This window comes from Ictalurus furcatus, chromosome 19 (genome assembly GCF_023375685.1).
Source record: "Ictalurus furcatus strain D&B chromosome 19, Billie_1.0, whole genome shotgun sequence".
In the NCBI taxonomy this organism is placed as follows: Eukaryota; Metazoa; Chordata; class Actinopteri; order Siluriformes; family Ictaluridae; genus Ictalurus; species Ictalurus furcatus.
This window is the reverse complement of record NC_071273.1, coordinates 22,890,636-22,912,900: the sequence shown is the minus strand read 5'-3', so window position 1 is coordinate 22,912,900 and position 22,265 is coordinate 22,890,636. Positions and strand designations below refer to the sequence as shown.

At 40.2% G+C, this 22,265-nt stretch overlaps 1 protein-coding gene across 1 annotated transcript; it reads right to left on the bottom strand.

Annotated features, from left to right (window-relative positions):
* Positions 1 to 62: 62 nt before the first annotated feature.
* On the bottom strand, positions 63 to 21,585 carry pah (phenylalanine hydroxylase). The gene is made up of 13 exons (XM_053650184.1): positions 21,458 to 21,585; positions 19,657 to 19,764; positions 14,678 to 14,858; positions 12,623 to 12,711; positions 12,057 to 12,124; positions 10,006 to 10,202; positions 9,420 to 9,555; positions 9,269 to 9,338; positions 8,815 to 8,871; positions 6,850 to 6,945; positions 2,494 to 2,627; positions 2,285 to 2,400; positions 63 to 1,019 (listed from the first exon to the last, which is right to left on the bottom strand). Exons 1-13 carry the CDS (start codon positions 21,497 to 21,499, stop codon positions 976 to 978), a joined length of 1,338 nt encoding a protein of 445 aa, XP_053506159.1. The 5' UTR covers positions 21,500 to 21,585; the 3' UTR covers positions 63 to 975.
* Between the last annotated feature and the right edge of the window lie 680 nt (positions 21,586 to 22,265).

Sequence of the window (22,265 nt, the reverse complement as noted above, 5' to 3'; positions counted from 1 at the left end):
CATGTCCATCTTCTTTCTCCTACTGCTAATAAACACTAATAAAATCCACATTATGCACAAAATATCAATAATTAAATCTTTATTGAATACAGATCTCATGCACTGCACACATTTTCTCGCAGTCAGGCTGTATATATATATATATATATATATATATGGTCATCAGACATATTAATACATGTTCGTCGAGCAGGTGTATATGATTAAACAAACAGGCATGCAGGGAAAAAAAAGCTGAAACGAGAAAGATTTATATGAGACTGACATGAAGCTAATGATACATTTAGCTCATTATATCTCTTTGTCTATTTATCAAAGGGCTATTAAACAATATGCAGCAGCCAGCTTAAATGTCGCTTGTTATTATCCCGTTGTCAATTATTTTGAGATAATGGTTACTGGGAAATCTGTTATCTGCACAATGTCGGATGATTAGGCGACTTTAAAGGCTATTGACGGAAAAAGCGCGCTTTTTGTGCCCGATTTAAAACATAAAAGAACAAATAATGATTCTGAAATGAAATTAGTAACATAGCCGGAATTGCATCTAAAGGACATCCCCCCCTTCCCTAAAATCGCACATTCAGTTATGATCATAATCAGCTCTAGCATGTGTTGCAAATTAAAGAATGAACATAATGATGTGGGTTATTTGAAAACAATACAAATATTAGGATGCGTAAGGTCCAAAAGTGCTTTAAAAGCCAAACTAATTAAAAAGATTAAAACATACAAATTCTGTAATCGTCCAAACAAGTAACCATACTGCTATGGATGACTAAAAATATTCATGGCCTGCAAATGAATGCTTAAATACTTGGATATAAACGTTTTCTAAGACACAAGAATACTTCATATATCGAACTTCTCTCTGTATGAGCGCACGGTGGGTTTTAAAACTCATTTGGACCAGAATTTGACGTTGTTTAATTGTTTAAATGCTCAGAACTGTCTGTTTATTCACTGATATCTGTTCTACTCCATCTTCTCCAGAGCGCTGCACAGGATCCCCATCTCACCTGAAACAGAAATGATAAGAACTTTGGTCAGTTTTTATTAAAACTGCAATCCATCAATTCATTATTTAAGGCTTATTAAAGTTTTTTTTTAATTATTCATTGAAGGATATCTAGAGTTTGGTCATGCGTCCTCAGAAGTAATGATTAGTATGTTGATTAGCACATGCCTCTTCAGAAAAAATAAGGACGTTAAAATATACTGTAGATCCCTAAAAGGTTCTTAGATGGAAATGTTTGGAACCATACAAATGTGTATTTCCTTAACAAAAATGGTTTTAAGCTAAAATCTATTTAGGAAGTTACACTCTTACAAATTTTTTTTTTTTTTTTAAAAAAGTGTCAAATCTAGAACCGTAAAAGGTGTTCTTTGGCTTGGCTTTCTGGAGGAACAATGAAAGGTTTTATGTAGAACCCTGCAACAGAGGGTTTCCCTGTCAGCAAGGGTTCACGTAGAAACCCGTTAAGAAAGCTACACAGTAAAATATAAAACCCTAATTGATTCATCTGTGGAACCCTTAAGTAGAAACCCTCAAGGAAGCTACACCCATCAAAAAAAATGAAAATGTAGAACCATGGAATATATTTGTCACCTTGTCCATTTGGAGGAACCCTGAAAGGTTCTATGTAGAACCCTACAACATAGGGTTTTCCTAGCAAATAAAGTGTAAGTAGAAAACGTTAAAGAGGCTACACTCTTAGAAAAGGTCAAGTGTAGAATCCTAAAAGGTTCTTTGCCTTCTACTTCTAGTGGACTCCATGGAAAGTTCTATGTAGAACTCTAAAACAGAGATGATCCCGAGTAGAACCCCTTTTAGTATGTAGCTGCATGGCTAAAATGGTGGTCTTGTACTTTTTCCTTCTGGCAGAATTCTTAAAGGTCTACGTAGAATGCTACAACAGATGGTTTTCTTATTTGAGAAGGTTTCAAGTTAAGCTCTTGTAGGAAAAAAAAAACCTAGAACTATCAAAAATTTCAAAAAAAAGTGTAAGAACCCTTAACTATTTAGAGACCTATTCAGGAACCATTTTCCTAAGATTGCAAGAATACCTAACTGTCTAGTGAACCCTTGAGGAACCAGATTTTCTAAGTGTGTTAGAAATCTTTTTTTTTTTTTTTTTTTTTTTTACAAGCATGTATGAACACTTAACTTTGTAAAGAATTTTTTTGTGGAATTCTTAAAGTGAATCTTTGAGCACAGTATATTATTATTAAAAACTGCCTATCACATGATCTGTTTAAACAGCACACAAAGCTAAACACGTACTGCTGATGCTGTCAGCCATGTTGCGCAGTTTTTGGGTGTTGTCTAGAACCTCGATGCTCTGAGTGTAGGCATTATAGCGCAGAGAGAATGGTCTTGGGATGGTGGCAGCAAACTTCCTGTAATGTATGAAAACCACCAATCAGTCGAGAGAAGACAAGATACATGTTCTCAGCAACAGGGTTGGAGCGATCCTTCGTAGTCACGCATACCTGACTTTCTCTTTGCCGTCCTCAAAGCTCTCGGCCACGTAGTAGACCGGCTGGAATTCAGTGATGGGGTATTTCTGCACACTGGTCTTCTCTGGCTCGAAGGGCATGGTTTTTGGTTTGTCAGACAAGCAGTACTGCAGGATAGAAATATATTTCCTCAGTTAGTTGGATTATATTACAGATACTAAATTCTTTTTATTGACATTCAAACAAAAACGGTCACATAAGAAATCATACTCGTAAAAGAATTTGTGCTCCTGACACTATACACATCTTGCTTGAGAGGTTAACACTGTCAGAACACTGTTCTTATGCAACTGGGAAACATACACACTGACCATTTACTAGCTTGATTTACTTGGCTAGTACCTATCTGTTATGTTTATCATGTTAACAATGATTAGGAATATAATTTCCCTCAGATATGTTGATAAATGACTAAGAAAAAGCACATTATGGCTAAAAGTACACTGTAATTACAGTTAGCGAAGCGGTATATAGCGGTTATGTTAATTATGCAAACAATGTAAATATAGAAATTTGCCGGTAATATCAACATTTTACTCAGATGTGTTGACGAATTACCAAGAAAAGCCACATTATGACTAAAATTACACTGTATTTACATTTAGCATTGCGATGCGTAGCTGTTATGTTTATTATACAAATAATGTAAATACCGAAATTGATTACCCTCAGCTGTTAGCAGTTGCGAGGGTAATCATGTCAGCATATATACCGCATGCCTCGCAACACTCAATGCGGAATATTAGACTAGAATAGAGTAGATGTGTTTAATGCGTTCCATAGTCATAGTCATAGTCATAGTCAGGCTTGTTAGTTTAGTTTACTGGTTTCTCCGCTACCAGTCCCTCGCTGTATGCCACGTTTCATGTTTTGTTTATCGACCCTGTTTTCCGTACCACGACCTCGATCTCTGCCTTGCCCAAGTTAATGCCTGTTTGCCGATCGTTTGACCTTGCATGTTTTGGATTACGTTTTGGATTACGATTTGGATTCGTCTGCCTGTCTTTCTGTAAATAAAACTCTCGTTTGAACTGCGATTGCATCCGCCTTATCTTCTGGTCCGTCACGAGTCGTGACAGAATATTCTGCCGCACCACGGAAGCAGCACGAGGATGAGAGAGAAGTCAAGCTACAGAAACCAGGGAAGTAATTGGACAATACCTCATCAGGGAATGCTCGGATTGCTGGCCGCGTTTTTCGTCCGTGCAATTTCCTCAAAGGTACGATGTCGAGCTTCCGCCAGAGACAGCGGGATTGGGGAGCTACCCGCTGGAGTTTCTGTTTATCTGCCAGGTGTATTTTTGCAGCCTGGCATATCCCAAACCTAATAAGAGACAGTGGATCGGTTCATGGTGTCCCGGTTTTGCGCCCGTGACTGGGCGGAGCAGCTGGTGAGTGCTGGGTCCTCAGCCCTCCATAATGTCTCACAATTTTCAGAACTGTTTATGGAGGAGTTTTCACAGCCCGGACAACTTCGTCGTCTTGATTTACTGGGGTGGAGAGTCAATGGACAGCCCCAGGCGGACCCGCCATTCAACCTCTATTATGAGGAGATGGACAGGGCAGTAACCAGCGATCCGCTTCAGGTTCCGGCCAACACGGGGGAGAATTCTCCGAGATGTATGCAAGAAGCTGGGCCTCTGGGAAGCTTTCTTCTGCTCCAAGGAATGCTTCAAGAGCAGCTGGCGTCAGCACAACCGTTTACACAGAAAAGCCCCAATGACACTACAGCCAGAAGTCACGCTCATGTCCAAGCCTGCTGACCCGGTTCCGCTCATGTCCAGCCCAGTTAACCAAGTTCGACTCACGTCCAAACCTGCTGACCAAGTTACGTTCACGTCCAAGCCTCCTGACCCAGTTGACCAAGTCATGCTCATGTCCAAGCCTGCTGCCCAAGTCATGCTCATGTCCAAGCCTGCTAACCAAGTCATGCTCAAGTCCAAACTTGCTGACCAAGTTCCGTTCACGTCCAAGCCTGCTTACCCAGTTGACCAAGTCATGCTCATGTCCAAGCCTGCTGACCAAGTCATGCTCATGTCCAAGCCTGCTGACCAAGTCATGCTCAAGTCCAAACTTGCTGACCAAGTTCTGTTCACGTCCAAGCCTGCTGACCCAGTTGACCAAGTCATGCTCATGTCCAAGCCTGCTGACCAAGTCATGCTCAAGTTCAAACCTGCGGACCAAGTTCAGCCCACGCCCAAGTCTACCGACCCAGTCGCCCAAGTTCAGCCCACGCCCAAGTCTACCGACCCGGTCGCCCAAGTTCAGCCCACACCCAAGTCTACCGACCTGGTCGCCCAAGTTCTGCTCACGCCTGAGTCTGCTGACACGCACAGCCAAGTTCTGCTCACACCCGAGTCTGCTGACACGCACAGCCAAGTTCTGTTCATGCCTGAGTCTGCTGACACGACCACCCAAGTTCTGCCAAAGCCTGAGTCTGCCGACACGCGCAGCCAAGTTTTGCTCACGCCCGAGTCTACCAACACGGCCGCCCAAGTTCTGCCCATGCCTAGGGTTCACCTGGTGACCTCAGAGCCCCAGCCTGAGATCTACGAGGAGATCTCAACTCCAGAGCTGCAACCTCAGCTGTGGACGTCGCTCAGCCTTCCTGTTCAGCTGAGGTCGTCATTCAGCCTCCCTGTTCAGTTGAGGTCATTGCGCAGCCTTCCTGCTCCATGGTGAACATCGTTCCCCCCTCCTGCTTCAAGGAGAGCTACGCTCCTCTCCCTGGCCTCACGGAGACCCACGCTCCTCTCCCTGGCCTCACGGAGACCCATGCTCCTCTCCCTGGCCTCACGGAGACCCACACTCCTCTCTCTGGCTTCATGGAGATCCATGCTCCTCTCCCTGGCCTTACAGGGGATTTCGCTTCGCTTTCCTGCACTCCTGAGTACAGCTCTCTGTTTCCCTGTTCAGCCGAGGACGTCGCTCTGCTTTCCTGCTCCGCCGAGGATGCCGCTCTGCCTTCATGCTCTGCCGAGGACTTCGCCCAGCCTGTCTGCCCGGCTGTGGTTGTCGCTCTGCCTACCTGTTCAGCCGGGGACGTCGCTCCGCTTTCATGCTCTGACAAGGACGTCGTCCTGCTTCCCTGCTCTGCTGAGTACAGCGCTCTGTTTCCCTGTTCAGCCGAGGACGTCGCTCTGCTTTCCTGCTCCGCCGAGGACGTCGCTCTGCCTTCATGCTCCGCCGATGACTTCGTTCAGCCTGCTTGTCCTGCTGTGAATGTCGCTCTGCTTCCCTGCTCCACCGAGGACGTCGCTCTGCTTCCCTGCTCCGCCGAGGACGCCACCCTGCTTCCCTGCTCTGCTGAGTACAGCGCTTTGTTTCCCTGCTCCGCCAAGAACACCATGCGGTGGTCTGGCTATGCTTGGGACATTCTGCCCAGGGGGCCGGGGCCGCCAAAGAAGTTGGATGTCTCGGGGCATTCCGGGAGGAGTGCCTTTTGGGGGGATTCTGTCATGATTCCCCCTTGAAGCAGCGTGCTCTAAGCGCGAATTCGCAAGCACCTGCTTTTCCAATGCTGACAGCAGTGACATTTCAACATGTGCTTTTCTTATTGTTTATGTCATGTCTCCTCCCCGTCCTGTCATTGGTTGTCATGTCACGTGTGTCTGGATTATCCTCAGCTGTTAGCAGTTGCGAGGGTAATCATGTCAGCATATATACCGCATGCCTCGCAACACTCAATGCGGAATATTTGACTAGAATAGAGTAGATGTGTTTAATGCGTTCCATAGTCATAGTCAGTTTCATGTTTAGGCTCGTTAGTTTAGTTTACTGGTTTCTCCGCTACCAGTCCCTCGCTGTATGCCACGTTTCATGTTTTGTTTATCGACTCTGTTTTCCGTACCACGACCTTGATCTCTGCCTTGCCCAAGTTAATGCCTGTTTGCCGATCATCTGACCTTGCATGTTTTGGATTACGTTTTGGATTACGATTTGGATTCGTCTGCCTGTCTTTCTTTAAATAAAACTCTCGTTCAAACTGCGGTTGCATCCGCCTTATCTTCCGCTCCGTCACGAGACGTGACAGTATATAACTGTTATTTGTGTTATACAGATAATTTAACACAGAAATGTATCACGAATATCAACATTTTCCTCAGATGTGTTGATAAATTACTGAGAAAAAGCCCTGTTTGACTAAAACTGTACTCTAATTAAACAGTGCTATCACTAAGCCCTGATAGAGAACAGAGATAGAACAGAACAGGTAGAGAAATATCAACATCGCATCACAACTTGTAAACTTAGCCAGTGTTATCAGAAAAAGTCTACTTCCAAAGTGGTTAGCTATGAATTAATTATTAATGGGAATGACTTTCTCACCTGTAGTTCTCCAAATGATGAGAGCAGACCTGCTCCATAGGCCTTTATGTTTTTGCCTTGCTTACAAAGTCCAAATTCTACAGTAAACCAGTAAACCTACAAATACAAAAAAACCACAAAAACACAGTAATCCAATCTTACAATATCAGAAAGCTGAAGCTGAAGAGCAAGAAACCCCCAGAAGTAGCACAACCTGATTCAGCTACATTAGCTAAGCTAGTCAGCTACCTAATTACAACACTATGCTTGTATAGTACAGCTAAATAGCTAGCTTAGCTAACCGAACCTCTCCAACAACAGCTAGTTGACTTCCTTAGCTAGCCTAGCCAATGTCAGGCTAAGTCTTATGTGATTAAAACTTAGCAAGCTAGCTAACATTAGGCTAACTATTTTATATAAATTTATGTTTGCAAGTGATTGTTGCCGAGGGAGAGAACTGGTAATGATTAACACAGGTCTACAAAAGGTGGAACCCCTTTGGGCCGCTACACTCTTAAATAGGAAATCTTCAGATCTAGAACTGTAAAAATTTGTGAAACCCTTAAATGTTCTGAATAGAACCCTACAATACAATGTTTTGCTATAAGAGTGGGTCCCAAATAAAAACTTTTTAAGATATAAAAATTATTATTATTTTTTTTAAAGAACCCTACAGCAAAGGTTTTGCTTAGAACACCTAAAGGGTCATTGATGGAACCCTTAAAGGTTCTTTGTAGATCCCTATAATAAAGTTTTGCTTGTCAAAGGTAGTTTCAAATAGAACTCCTTTAGGAAGCTACACAAATTTTCTAGATTCGTCTTAGCATACTGTTAGCATTATGTCTGGAAGTTTGTTTTTGATGTTACATTAAGCTACGTTATGTTAAGTTGCATTAAATTACATTATGTTCCACTACATTATATTACAACCCCAATTCCAAAAAAAGTTGGGACGCTGTGTAAAATGTAAATAGAAACAGAATGCAATGATTTGCAAATCTCATAAACCCGTATGTTATTCACAGTAGAACATAGAAAACATTTCAAATGTTTAAACTGCGGAAATGTACCGTTTTGAGGAAAAACATAAGGCAATTTTGAATTTGATGGCCGCAACTCGTCTCAAAAAAGTTGGGACTGAAAAAGGCTGGAAAAGTAAGTTTTAGTAAAAAGACACTGGAGGTTAAGCTGGAGGTTAATTGGGAACAGGTCAGTGATATGATTGGATATAAAAGGAGTATCTTAGAGAGGCGGAGTCTCTCAGAAGTAAAGATGGACAGAGGTTCACCAATCTGCGAAAAACTGCATCTACAATTTATAGAACAATTTCGGAATAATGTTCCTCAACGTAAAATTGCGAAGCTTATGAATATCTCATCATCTACAGTACATAATATCATCAAAAGGTATTAAAAATAAGGTGTCTGGAGAAATCTCTGTGCGCAAGGGACAAGGGTGAAAATCAATATTGCATGCTCGTGATCTTCGGGTCCTCAGGCGGCACTGCATTAAAAACAGGCATGATTCTGTAATGGAAATCACTGCATGGGCTCAGAAACACCTCTAGAACTCATTGTCTGTGAACACAGTTCGCCGTGCCATCCACAAACGCTAGATAAAGTTCTATCATGCAAAGAAGAAGCCATATGTGAACATGATCCAGAAACGCCGCCGTCTTCTCCGGGCCAAAGCTCATTTAAAATGGACTGAGGCAAAGTGGAAAACTGTTCTGTGGTCAGACGAATTGAAATTTGAAATTCTTTTTCCTTTTTTTTTTTCCCTCAAAATGGTACATTTCCTCAGTTTAAACATCTGATATGTTTTCAATATTCTACTGTGAATAACATATGGGTTTATGAGATTTGCAAATCGTTGCATTCTGTTTTTATTTACATTTCTTTGCATTTTACACAGCGTCCCAACTTTTTTGGAGTTGGGGTGGTACGTTACTTCAACTATAACTAACTATAACTACGTAATACACACTGTAGCAAGCCTCTCAATGTACTCGTCAGGGGCTCCAAGGGACGCCAGGCCAATTTCCTGTCAAGAAAGAAAACCATTAAGATATTATTTACTCAGTGCAAAAGTTTACATCCCCCATTGTTTCTGGGTGAATAAAATGAAAAACAAAAGGCCCTGTTTTTTTTTTTTACAATTTGGTCTTATAGTAGTATTCTTATATTAGAACTCTTATATAGTTCTTATATTAGATATCTTTATCAGTACGCTCAAAGGTTTTCACCCCCTTTGGCATTTTGTAGTTAAATGATTTGAATGTGCATCAGAAAGCCGTATGGGTTCGCAAAAAAATCCAAAACAAGCAGCATGTTAATAGTCTTGTTGTCTTTATCATTTCAGAGTAAAGCTATGCATGATGTGGCATTCAGATGTATGTCTCTGTACTAATCTGTAGTGTTTATCTAAAGAAGAAGCAAACCTGTGAGAACTGAGCAAACCCAGGGTCTGCAAACAGAGGAACGTGGCCCAACAGCTCATGGCAGATGTCTCTGAAATCAACAATAGTTGATGATCAAGAATAGATGACTGGAATGGTTGAGGGTGCGAGTGTGTGTGTGAGCTCTACTCACGGCTCAGGTGTGTACATGGGCTTGGATCCGTGCCGGATGTACTGGGTGGAATGAAACACACGGAAGGCTAAACCAGCGAGGAAGTCCCGAGACGACAGCAGCCCTGCCACCGGGCGCAGACGGAAACCGGTGCATGCTGGGAAAAATGCAACATCAGTATGATCATATTATCAATATTTTGAGAAAGCGAACCGTTTCTAGCTGCTATAATGCAAGTGATAACAGGAACTAACTGAACGTTAAATGCAACTCTAAATGGATAAATAGTATGATGCGTTCGTCGACAAGTCGCTGTGGTATAAGAGGATTTAAAACGCCGTGTTGTTGATTAATTTCCCATAACATCCTCCTTCCGAGTGTTTTATTCCTTACCTCTTATATCCCGCGCTGCACTTTATTTGCATTGCTTCTTCTATCGTTGAGATTAATTCGATGTCATGCGACAGTCTAATAACCAGTTGCATTCTTGGTGATATAAAAGTCTGAGCAGTTGCATTCAAGCTTACAGTTGCTCTCATGTTTCTACAGACACTCTATCTCATTGCCAGGGAGGCCTGAATGGAAATATATTGGTGCAGAGCCTTACACTGCAGGAAGATGGAGACGTCCTCGAGCTGAGGGATGTTGTCCTCGCGGTAGCCGCAGTACTCCTCCAGCAGAGGGAAGACGCGGTTGTGCTCGCGACACGCGTGAGTGGGATACAAGGTCTTCAGCTCTCTGAACACAGTTCCCCATGTGGCTTTCTCCTCCGCCGTGTACTCCACACGTGGGATCGGCTGACCACTGTGGACAGAGCACATGAACAATAAACTCACCTATTAAACCCAAGGAACTGTAAATACTCCCACATTTTCTTTATACTTTACACTTATAACAAAAAATTTTTTAATCTTTTTGCATAATTCTCCATGTAGCTACATAATATTGATGTAGGGTGAAAAAGCTTAGAGGAAGCTCATATTGCACTTTTGCAAAAAGCTTACATTTGAAAAGTACTTTTCTCAAATATAGAACCATAAAGGACTCTTAAAGGACCATTAAAGGTTCTATTTAAAACCTTACAGAGAAGCTACGCTATTAAATCTAGAACAATAAAAAGTGTTTTTTCATGTTGTTCTTCTGGTGGAACTCTAAAATATACAACCCTAAAGGAACCTTTAAAAGTTCTGTATAGAAACCTACAACCGAAGTTCCCCCTATCAGAGCGGACCCTAAGTAAATCCTCTGTAGAAATGTACAATTTTAGAAATAAAAAGAACCCTAATCTAGAACCTTTATGGGTTAACTGATGGAACCCTTGGTAGAACTGTATATCAGAGTTTTGCCTGTTATTGGAAGTTCTGTGTAGAACTCCTGTACTAAGATGCATGTTTTTGTAAAGTGATTACTTTTGATGACCCTATAAAAGAGAACCCTTTCCCTAGAACCCTTAAGGTAAAGCTCTATGTAGAACCCTAAAACATACAAGTATTTCCCTATCAAAAAGGTTGAACTTTTTAAGAAAACTACACTCTTAGAAAGAGAGTAAAAATATAGAACCCTACAGGAACCCTTAAAGGTTCTCTATAGAACCCAACAACAGAAGGTTGGCCAAACAGAGAAGGTTCTAAATAAATCCTTTTAGGAGAAATAAACCCTTAAGGGTTAACGGATGGAACCCTATGTAGAACTGTAGAACAGCGTTCTGCCTACAAGACAGGGTTTGAAGAAGATCTCCTATAGGAAGCTACAGTCTTAAAAATGAAGGTAAAATCTAGAACTTGTGTTTTTTGGTACCCTACAACAGAACCCTACAACCAAGGCTTTCCCCATCACAAAGGGTTTACATAGAATTTTTATTGTAAGGTACACTCACAAAAAAGTACACTCAAACATAGAACCCTAAAGGACTCATTAGTGGAACCATTAAAGGTTCTATTTAAAAATCAACAACATGCCGGCAGTTAAAACTGTAGGTCAAATCTAGAACCATAAGAAATGTTTTTGTTGTTTTTGGTTCTGTCTGGTAGAACTGCTCACGGTTCTAAACAGAACCCTACAACAGAAGGTTCCTTAAGAGTTAAGAAATAAAAACGTATTCAGATACTAAATAATAAGACCCCCTGTAACAGAGGCTTCACCTAGAATCCTTATGGTTCCACTGATGGAACCTTTAAAGGTTCTCTGTAGAACCTGTAACTGCTATAGGAAACTATATACACGCTGAGAAAAAAAACTAGAATGATGTGACATTTTGTAGGTTTAGAAAGGAATTAGTGGGCTCATGGTTCGTGTGTGTGTGTGTGTGAGCGTGTGTGTGTGTGTGTGTGTGTGTGTGTGTTTCCACACTGCTATGTAAATGCATGTTTCCATAGTGGGCGTTTCATTGAGCACTCCTGGCCTTTGTAGTGCTCATGTGAATAATGCAGCTCTATTATGAGGACAAAGCGGCGTGCGCACCGGCACCCTGTAATTTCCCCCCTTTTGTTGGTCAGGGGTAATTTTCCATAAAAGGCATACAAAAACACACTCAGGGGAAAGAGCTGGAGCTGGGGTGGATCTCGATGGCCCCGTGCCCGTGTGGGAGGGAGAGAGGGCGAGAGAAAGAGAAAAGCTTTTAGAGACTAGGGAGAAGTTTTTCTCGTGGTCAGTAATTACTGTCTGTAGTTGTAGGCGATGTCAGCGAATTCCTTTCGTCTGGCTCTGTAGACCTCGTCCTTAAATCCCTGCGAATGACACACAACAACGTCAGAACCTCCGGTACGACACCAAGTCCAAACCAAGATCCACATCTACTCCTGGCCCTTTTATATATATCTATATATATATATCTATATTAATCATTAGTGCTGGGTTTGGCTTGGGAGCCGTATTCAAATGAAGCCTTTGTAGAGTGTTTGCTGCTCATGATGAATGCATTTGGGTTTAATGGCGACTGGAAAGGGTGCAATTATTTATAATTACAGGGGCTCAATTAAAGTGATGACATCAATTTGATGCTGTTTCCATTAGAATAGAGAACGAAGGACGGAGTGACACACGTGTGAACTATGCATCCCTCAGAACCCCCCCCGCCAAACACACACACACACACACACAGACACACACACATGAACACACACAAACATGCATACACACACATGCACACACACATACACACACACATGCTCACACACACACATACACACAAACACACACACATGCGCACACACACTGTGCCTTACAGGATGATCAGCATCCAGCTCAGACCCGTAGCTCAGAATCTGGTTGGCGAATCGGTCCAGGTCCTGGAGGTTTGTGGGGAACCACGGCACTGTAGAGACCACATGAGTACAGTGATTAGTTGTTGTTCTTTCACACTGTCGCACCAGAGAGTGAGACACATCAGCTCCTGCTGCAGGTTTATCTGCTGGCTCAGTCCTCTTGTGCAAAAGTATTCATGTGTAGTGCGCACAGTTCCTGTATGTTGTTGTGTTTTGTGTGTCTCGAGTGTTTCTGGATTTCTGTGCAGAGCAGTGGCCACTCCAACTCCAACATCAAACCTCAAACCTCTAACCTCCAAACTTAAACCTCTAACCTCCATCCTCCAACCTCTAACTCCAACCTCCAACCTCAAACCTCCAACTCCAACCTCCAATTCCAACCTCAAACCTCCAACTCCAACCTCGAATTCCAACCTCAAACCTCAAACCTCCAAAATCAAACCTCTAACCTCAAACCTCTAACCTCCAACTTCTAACCTCAAACCTTCAACCTCAAATCTTCAACCTCTAACCTCAAACCTCTAACCTCAAACCTCCAAAATCAAACCTCTAACCTCAAAACTCTACTCTCAAACCTCTAACCTCAAACCTCTAACCTCCAGCTTCTAACCTCAAACCTTCAACCTCAAATCTCCAACCTCAAACCTCAAACATCTAACCTCAAACCTCAAACCATACTGACTCATATTCAGCCCATGGGGTTTTAAATCCTCTTCGACGCATTGTTGGTGTTTCAGCTAAATCCAGCTACAAGACTAGGAAGTCGGTCCTGTAATGTCATTAATGGCCTATAGATCATTGGGGTTGTGCTGTTATAGGAAAACAATCAGTGATGAAGTGATGTGATGAGACCCGGTTACTGATGTTGATCCTTTTCCTTTAACATCACGTCCTCAACTTTTATACCACAGCAATCTGCTCACAATTACAATATTTATTTTATCTTATCTTCCATTGTTTCTTTCTTTCGCTCCCTTCTTTGTTTGTTTTTTATTCTTTTTTTCTTTCACTTACTTCTTTTTGTTTCTTTCTTTCTTTTACTCACTTTATTTTTGTTTGTTTGTTTTACTCTTTCTTTCTTTCTTTCTTTCTTCACTCACTACTTTGTTTATTTTTCTTTCTTTCTTTTTCTTACATCTTTCTTTTTTGCATCTGTCTTTCATTCTTTCTTTCTTTTTTCACTTACTTCTTTTTGTTTCTTTCTTTCCTTCACTCACTTTATTTCTGTTTGTTTGTTTTATTCTTTCTTTCTTTCTGTTTTTCTTTCTTCACACACTTCTTTGTTTCTTTCTTTCTTTCACTCACTTCTTTTGTTTGTTTTTTAATTTCCTTCTTTCTTTCTTTCTTTCTTTCTTTCACTCACTCAAGTCTTTGTTCGTTTATTTTATTATTTCTTTCTTTCTTTCTCATATCTCTTTCTTTCTTTCTTTTGCTCACATCTTTGTTTCTTTCTTTCTTTCTTTCATTCTCCCCCCCAATCTTTCTTTCTTCCTTTCTTCATTCTTTTTCATTCTCACTAAAGACTTATTCACAGTACAGCACTAAATCGATATCCATATTATATATATATATATATATATATATACACACACAGTACATTTGTGATATAAAATACGCTTAGGCTACAGGCAAACTATTACACTATAAGCTACGCTAGGATGTGAAGCTAGCAAGCTAACTCAGCTAATGTTAGTGACAATTGTAGTTGCTATCGTATCTTTTTAAAATATATCTGAAAAAAAAAGCATAGCATTAAACAACTAAATTGCTGAGAAAATAATGATGTAAATGGAGACTTAAGAGAATACAGATAACTAAAAACTGTGACACGTGGAAAAAACTATCTCAGAAACAGCTAGCTAGGTGGTTAGCTACACCAGCTACATCATGTTCATGACTTCATCATACTTTACGACATGGGTGTGTTTACACTTTTTGATGTATATTGATAGATCTTTCACTACAATGTACGCTAATATGCTAAGATGTCTGTAAAAGGCGATCTCACTCCCGCACATGTGTCTTTCTGCTTGTTACGCGACAGCTCGTGCACTTGACCGCTGATTTGGTTGCGCAGGCCCTTGATGACCTCGTCCAGGACCGGGTATGACTTGTCCACGCTGATGAAGAACTCGTACTCTGCCTTGTTCATGCGCGACGGCCGTGACTCGATGTGCGTCAGGTTGATTCCCTTTTCCTGTCGATTACATTAGAACACACTGAATGTAGAATTGTACGATGAATGAGATCGACTTGTATAAATATTGCATTTTGATTTAAAGGGTCATGAAACCCCCCTCTTTCAGCTCAAGTCTACCTCACAATCTTTTTGAAAAATGAAACTTAAATGGGCCTGGATGGCTGGGAGAAGAAGGGAGATGAGTGGGTGTGACAGGGCAAGGCAGGATGAGGAAGACAGGGGCACGTCTGTTTTAGGAAAGCGCCACGTGCTGTCATGAATAATTAAGAGGCAGCGTCTTCTCATAGGATAAGAACACGCAGTCTCATGAATAATTATGAGACACCGACAAGTACTATATTGAAGTACGATAGAAAGATAAAGATACAGGAAAGATAAAAGTCTCATTCACATTGCTAATTTACATCTGACATTGCTGTCGAAAACATATTTTAGAGCTTCTTATTAATATAAATTCGTATACGTTGCCTTTTTGTTTGTGTCTCTTGGTGTGTCTTTTTCATTCTTCAGGGAGTTTATAGTTAAAATTACGAGGCTCGACCCCTTCATCACTTGAACATGATTCTTTAGTTTTATGTCGCATGACAGTGTGCATGAACCGCGTATTTATAACGCATTACAATGTGTTATGTGATGTAAACACCTTGGAACGCCAGACCTAAATATGTATAAGTGCTCATAAGGCATGCATATGACTTCATAATAATACCACATCCTTCTTTATAACCATTATTAAAGCATAGGTATGACATCACAGCGTCAGGTTATATAATAGTACAGGAACTCTACCAGAGCTTGTGCTATAGCGCATTAGAATATTCGTGTTTTTATGAGCAGTTATTATCATGCGTATTATAAAGTAACCTGGCATTATGCAGCCATACACTCATGCATTTATAAATATGCTTTATACTCATGCTTTTTTGATCTTTAGGATTGCTTAATAATTTACAGTATGTTGGGGGAGTTTGGACACTAGGGGGTGCTGTGCTGTTCTGTATCTGTTCTTAGATACAATAACAGACATATTGTACTGTACTGTGGTGTTATTGAGCATCTTAGGGTTGTGTGTGTGTGTGTGTGTGTGTGTGTGTGTGTGTTTGTGTGTACTTTTGCACATTCTGAAACTAACAGGAATAATCTGAATCAATATGTGAAATAATCTACAGTTTGTTTGTTGTGTAGCTACGCACAAACAAAGGACTGCATTCTACCATAGGCACATAAAATTGTTTTTAAAGCAGACTTGTGTTTTTAATTTATATTTTATTATCTGGAAAAGGGCAGGGGACGTCCCGCCTGCCATCTGATAGGTCCGTACAGGAGGCGGACCGGACCGCACCGCACCACGGGCTCCTAATGATTTCTTTCCTCATCTGGAAGCAGTTGGATCCACATGGATGCTGCATTCCTTCACATGACAGCAACAACAACAGCTACACCACAATACAGATCGGACGTTCACGCTACATATAAGATTCTGTTTTTAAAATATGAAAAAAAAAGTGACTTTGCATGATTATTATGGCATTATAGCATCCACATTGGGTCCTACTGAACTGTGTATGTAGCCTACAGTAATTCGGCAAAGGAAAAGAACACAGAAGGCAGTATTTGTGGATATTTTCAAATATCAAACTTCATCAATGTTATACTGTATAATCTGTTGTCATTCTACTTCTGTATTGGAGAACTTTTTGTTACGCTACGTTTGATTGCAAAAAGTTTGTGCCCCTCGCATTGTTTCTGGGTGAAAATAAAAGGAGAAAAATGTTCCTCTTTACTGTTATTTATTTATTTATCTATTTATTTATTTATTTTTACAAATAATGAACAAAAACTTGTTTCTGTTGTATTGGGAAAATCTTCATTTCTTTTAAATATGCATACAACTCTGCATACCTTATAGGTCTAGTCTTTTGATGATAGAACAGTTGGTTGATATATCATTTATTTATTGTTTAATCAAGAAAATAGCATGCACTGTTCAAATAAACAAACAAACAAATAAATAAGTAAATAAAAATTCACATGCATCTTAAATGCATGCAGCAATAATCAATATTTTGGGAGAATCCTCCGTAATACCTGTCTAGTTAGAATATGTCAAATGATTTTGAGGGAAAAAAAAACAAAAAACGTTTTAAACATACAATACGATTGAAGTTTTTTTTTCTCACTCTAGTTAGTGCGGTTTATAAGGTTTATAAAGCAAACTAACGTGTATATCATAATGGCACATAAATTAACGTTATCAGGAAATGAGCTTTTCAGGGATATACGACATGATTGTGATGATGAAGGGGTGGAGCTTATACCTTTTTTTTTTTTTTAAAAGTCACTAAGATTCAGATAATGTGGTGGATACGAGTGGACAAATGCAACAACAATAAAAAAAATCAATCAATTTTAAGCTTTTTATTTCTACAGTTTAAAGAAAAGGCATGCTATAGATCCAAAAATGTATCCAATAAACTGAAATCTCATTCAACATAATTGTCGTGTCTACTTATATATAGAGTCTTTGCTTTAATCAATATCCAAAAATACCATACTGGCCCGTTCTCGTTACCTGACATCCTCCATCCTGACACTATCCTAACTACCTGTGAACTGTCTTGCGGTGATCAATTAAACTTAGAGGACACTAACTTTTGCACTCCAGAATATTAAGCATGTTTAGTGCTTTCATCACATGGTTTCTCTTTTTTGCTGTTCGAAATTCCGCTGAGCAGAACTGTCCTCTCAGACTACATTGAGATCAGGTTAAAGCTGATCCAACCTTAACCTGTTGGGGTGAAACTTTAACTTCATATGTTTTTATGGGAAAAGTAATCACATGGTGCAGCGTGTGGAGGTGGGAGTGGCTGGGGTTGGGAGGGGTTAGTATTGGTGGGTGGATGTGCCAAGTGGAGCAGTGTCAGTGGACAGTCATATCTGAGTTTTGGGGGTGGAGTAGGAGGTGGATCATGTCCTGTGAGATCTCATAGGTTTACTCGCTCTTTACCAGATATGTCTGTTGTTGTTTTTTTCCCCCAAGTGTGTGTAACTAGTACGTCTGTACGACTCTACAGTGTTTCAAGAAAGCACAGATTATTTCACTAATACAGACACATCGATCGAATACCTTTGATTTAACCTCTGCCTTGATTTCTAACTGAGTTTTTGCACGTAGTCAAGTAGAATGAGATCTCAAAGCAATATGTGCACTTTGAGACGAGTGTGTGTGCGTGCGTGCATGAGTGTTCACATTAACATTTGCGATGGACTTCAGCCACACGTGTCACAGTGGACTTGTTTACTTCACACAGTGGAATTTATACGGTGGAATTTTCCGTAAGGAGGTGTTTATTTACAATAATATTCATGGAAGGAGTCTCCAGTGTCAGGATGACATGTCCATAAAGAAAGGACAATATGTGTTGAAATAAAATAATTGAAATAATGACTTTTTTTTTTTTTTGCTATCGGGGTATAGCTTGCGACTCTGATGCAACTGCACTCTCAGAGAGAACGTGTGAATATCCTACGCACTTTTTGCGTTATTACTATTTCAACACGTGTTGACTTATCCGATAAATGTGTTTAAAAAACATTTCACACGTGTGACGGACACAAGATGTGTTAAATCACGTTGCGGACGTCATCATACGACTCTGAACTCGCCTCAAGGTGAATGCTATTTGCTTTGAGCTTTCGATCGTGACCGCGGAGGCGGATTCCTGAGGTGAGGAAACCAAATGGCCACTGGTAAGTTCATCACTATTTAGCGTTAACGTGCCGTGTTTGCCGTGTTTGTTCATGTATTGGGTGAATGTTAATGCTGGGTAACAGGTGCAGACAGTCAGTGACTAGCGGAACTTAGCTAGCTCAGTAATGTCGAGGCCAAAAGTTCTTCACAAGGTTAATGTGACAAAAAGAGAGTTTGGGGGTTACAGTAGGCTGTAATGCTTTTGCGCTATTTCTGTAGTGTTGGTTGTGCAAAAAAATCAGCGGTGAGGTGCTAAAAGCAGGAAAATAAACATTCGCAAGCTAGCTAGATTTTCCCCCTGAGTCTACAGTGCCATTTTGTTCGTTGGGAGAGCGGAGGTCACGTTTCCAAGACGACACAATTTGGGACTCTGTAACGCGATGTCTCAATTAAAGCCCAAAAAGACATCCGTCCATATTTTGTAGCTAACAACTAACCAACACTCTTTTTACTCTTTTACAGCTTTTCAAACAGAAGGGAGCGGGACTCCCAGATGGCCGGGAGATTCGTAAGAAGACGCATCGACTCCAGTTCTTACATCTGTCAAAACGTTTGAACGATCTTAATAAACGTCGCCTGAATTTCATGCAGTGGTTTGTTTATTTTGTGAGCATTTTAGTAGAATTGTCGCCTACGAACAAATGAGGATTTTAGGATAACTGTAGGGATAAACAGCACAATCTCTGTGTTATTTGTTGTGCTGTATTTGAACGCATCATGTGCTAAATGTACTAATGCACTGATTGTGTTGAAAGCGACACAAAATGTGCTGTCCTGAACTAGACACGCTGGTGTAGGGATGAAATATTTGTATCGTTTTGTCAGAACATGCCAGCTTTACTCCCGTTTAATAGTTTCTGGGGAGAACCCCTAGTTTTCATATTTGTCTGGAGATTTTCTTTTAATACCATATGATGAGAAATAATTCTTCATGAACATACCCAAATGAACATAATATCCGGCTTTTGCGTGGTTTTGCTGGTAGTAAAGATCAGTAGGTCCATATGTGCATGTCATGCGTATGTGAGAACATCAGACGCTCACCTCGAACAGCCTGAGGGCTTTGGCCAGCGCTCCCACCCCCTCTTTCAGAGAGAAAATATACGACACCACGCCCGGTTTGTTAAGCTGCTCCTCCAGGTACATGGATCCCTGCAGAAAACCACACACAGTCAGCTTCAATATGTTGTTTTTTGTTTTTTTTTTCATCTGGATCAGAATGATCCGGTTTTGAAAATCCCACGTTTTGCTATCCAGGATCAAGTAATCCAGCGTACTTTTGGGTTGGTTTTTCAAAAGCAACATTGGATTGGATCACCCTGATCCACCCTGATCCAAACCTTTCAGGATTACCAAATCCGGATTACTGGTGCTCTGAATCAGACTACATATCACAACGTATGGGGTCACTTTAAATGTTTTCATTTGACGAGACAGAAAACAGCACAGTAAAACAATACACACATCCGCTTCCTACAAACAAACAAACAAATATACATTATTCACGTGTACACTGTGGGTATTCTGAACACGTATGAAATCATAAAAAGTCTAAATGTCCAATAGTTAACAAAATAAGGACAGTAATAAGTGACGCAGTTGTTAGAAACTACTTTTGACTGGTTCGTGACAGTTCAAATTATATATAATATTTTTGTTTGATATTGACAGCTGTTCGGGGGATTATTCATGGGGACAATCAATTCAATTTTTTTTCTTTTTTACTTTACTGTACTGAAAGGCTTAATTTGGAGCCTAATGTATACTTTATCTACTTTATCACTGGAACGGTTGAAGAAAGCAGGTGTATAAGTAAATGTATATACTACATGAAATAAACGTTGTATTATTTGACCAGTTTTAAAGTTTTACTAGATTTCGTTCGTGAAATCCTCCCTGAATCCACCGTTCTGCTGGGATCAAGATAATCCTGTGTTTGTTTGTTTTTTTGGATATATACTGAAGATTTGATCCAGATCAAACGCAAGATTGGATTACGTGATCTAATCTGATTTCGGAATACATTTTTGTCCTTTGGAAAATCCTGTTTTCAAGATTAGATCCAATCCGATAACCGAAATCTGATCAGATTACTTCTGAAATACTGGGCCGTGGTTATCAGTTTGCACGTGTGGTGTGTGTGTGTGTGTGTGTGTGTGTGTGTGTGTGTGTGTGTGTGTGTGTGTGAGGGGATTTATGAACTCATGACTTTCATCAGTTTCACATGCCTCTGAACTACATTCTTACATTCACGTGAGTAAGGCATATTTACATCTAATCTGACTTGACACCCATCCACCTATTTACAGATAGATAGATAAGACATTGCAGAAATAAATAAATAAATAAATAAATAAATAAATAAATATGAATATGATCAAAGCATAAATGATCAAATATATCAATAATTAAATATATATCTTTATAGATACAGATATAGATAGACATATAGAAAATTAATAATAAATATATATGATAAAATAAAATGTTCATTTTTTAGACATTAAAAGAAAAATAAAAGTTCAACTGCATCATTGTTTTAAAGTCTTTCAGTAGGAGCTTTTGCTGACACAGCTCAATAATTCAGTTTACAAAGTCCCCCCCCACACACGTGCGCGTGTGCGTGCGCGACACACACACACACACACACACACACACACACACAATAAACCAATAAAACGACCAGACTAAGATTTATATTTGAAATGTCTCAGTGTAAATACTACACTCAGCTCATTCCTGTACTCAGTTACATGTTACAGGTATTCTTTCACTTGATTGTTTTTGTGTATTTTTTTTTTTATTCATATTAAATAGCTTTAATAAAATTAATTTAAAAAATCACCTGTTTGGCATCTTCTCCATTCATGTTATTGAGCAGGTCCATCTCCTCTCTCAGTCTGCACTTGGTCTGTTTTGGGGGATTTTGCTCAGCAACCTTCTGCCACTTTACCCAACTTCAAGAGTTTTTAAAGAGTCACGTGACACCACGCCCCCCACCCTCGCCCCCCGCCCATTAGGTTTGCGTTTACAGTGTTTTAGTGGTGAACTTAGAGACCTACTGTGACTATTATAGCGTGAATTAAAGCATTTCGTCCCTGACTCTGTTATGTTTCTTTATTTCTGTTTCTTGGTCAGTTCCAGGCAGCAGGTGACAGCGTTCTTTAAATTGTCATTACGTTTAATGGACACCAGGTGGCGACAAACAGCATAAATGATAACTATGAGATGGCGGCACTTTTCTTTACAAAAATCCTTTGAGGTTTTTTTGTGTGCTTTATACATTTAACAAATCATTCATCAATTATTCTAGACTGTTAATCAAGATCAAACATTTGTAATAAATGAAGCCAGAACAATGTTAAATATACTGTACGTATAAAAGTTAGATGGCAGTAACCGTATGGATTATATTTGGAATAAAGTGCAAATATGTTCAGGATACATTGTCATACGGATATATGAACAGGAATGAATGGGGGCGGGGTGGGGGTTGTACAAATAAATAACATATCCAAAGTCTAGTCCTAGGTTTGTCCTGGTTGCGGGCCTGTGAGAAGAACTTTTATAGTGACCCAAAGGTGCTGATTATGAACCCTTATTCTCAATGTTTGTTTAGTATTACTACACCACTCATTTACTCTGCTGAAAAC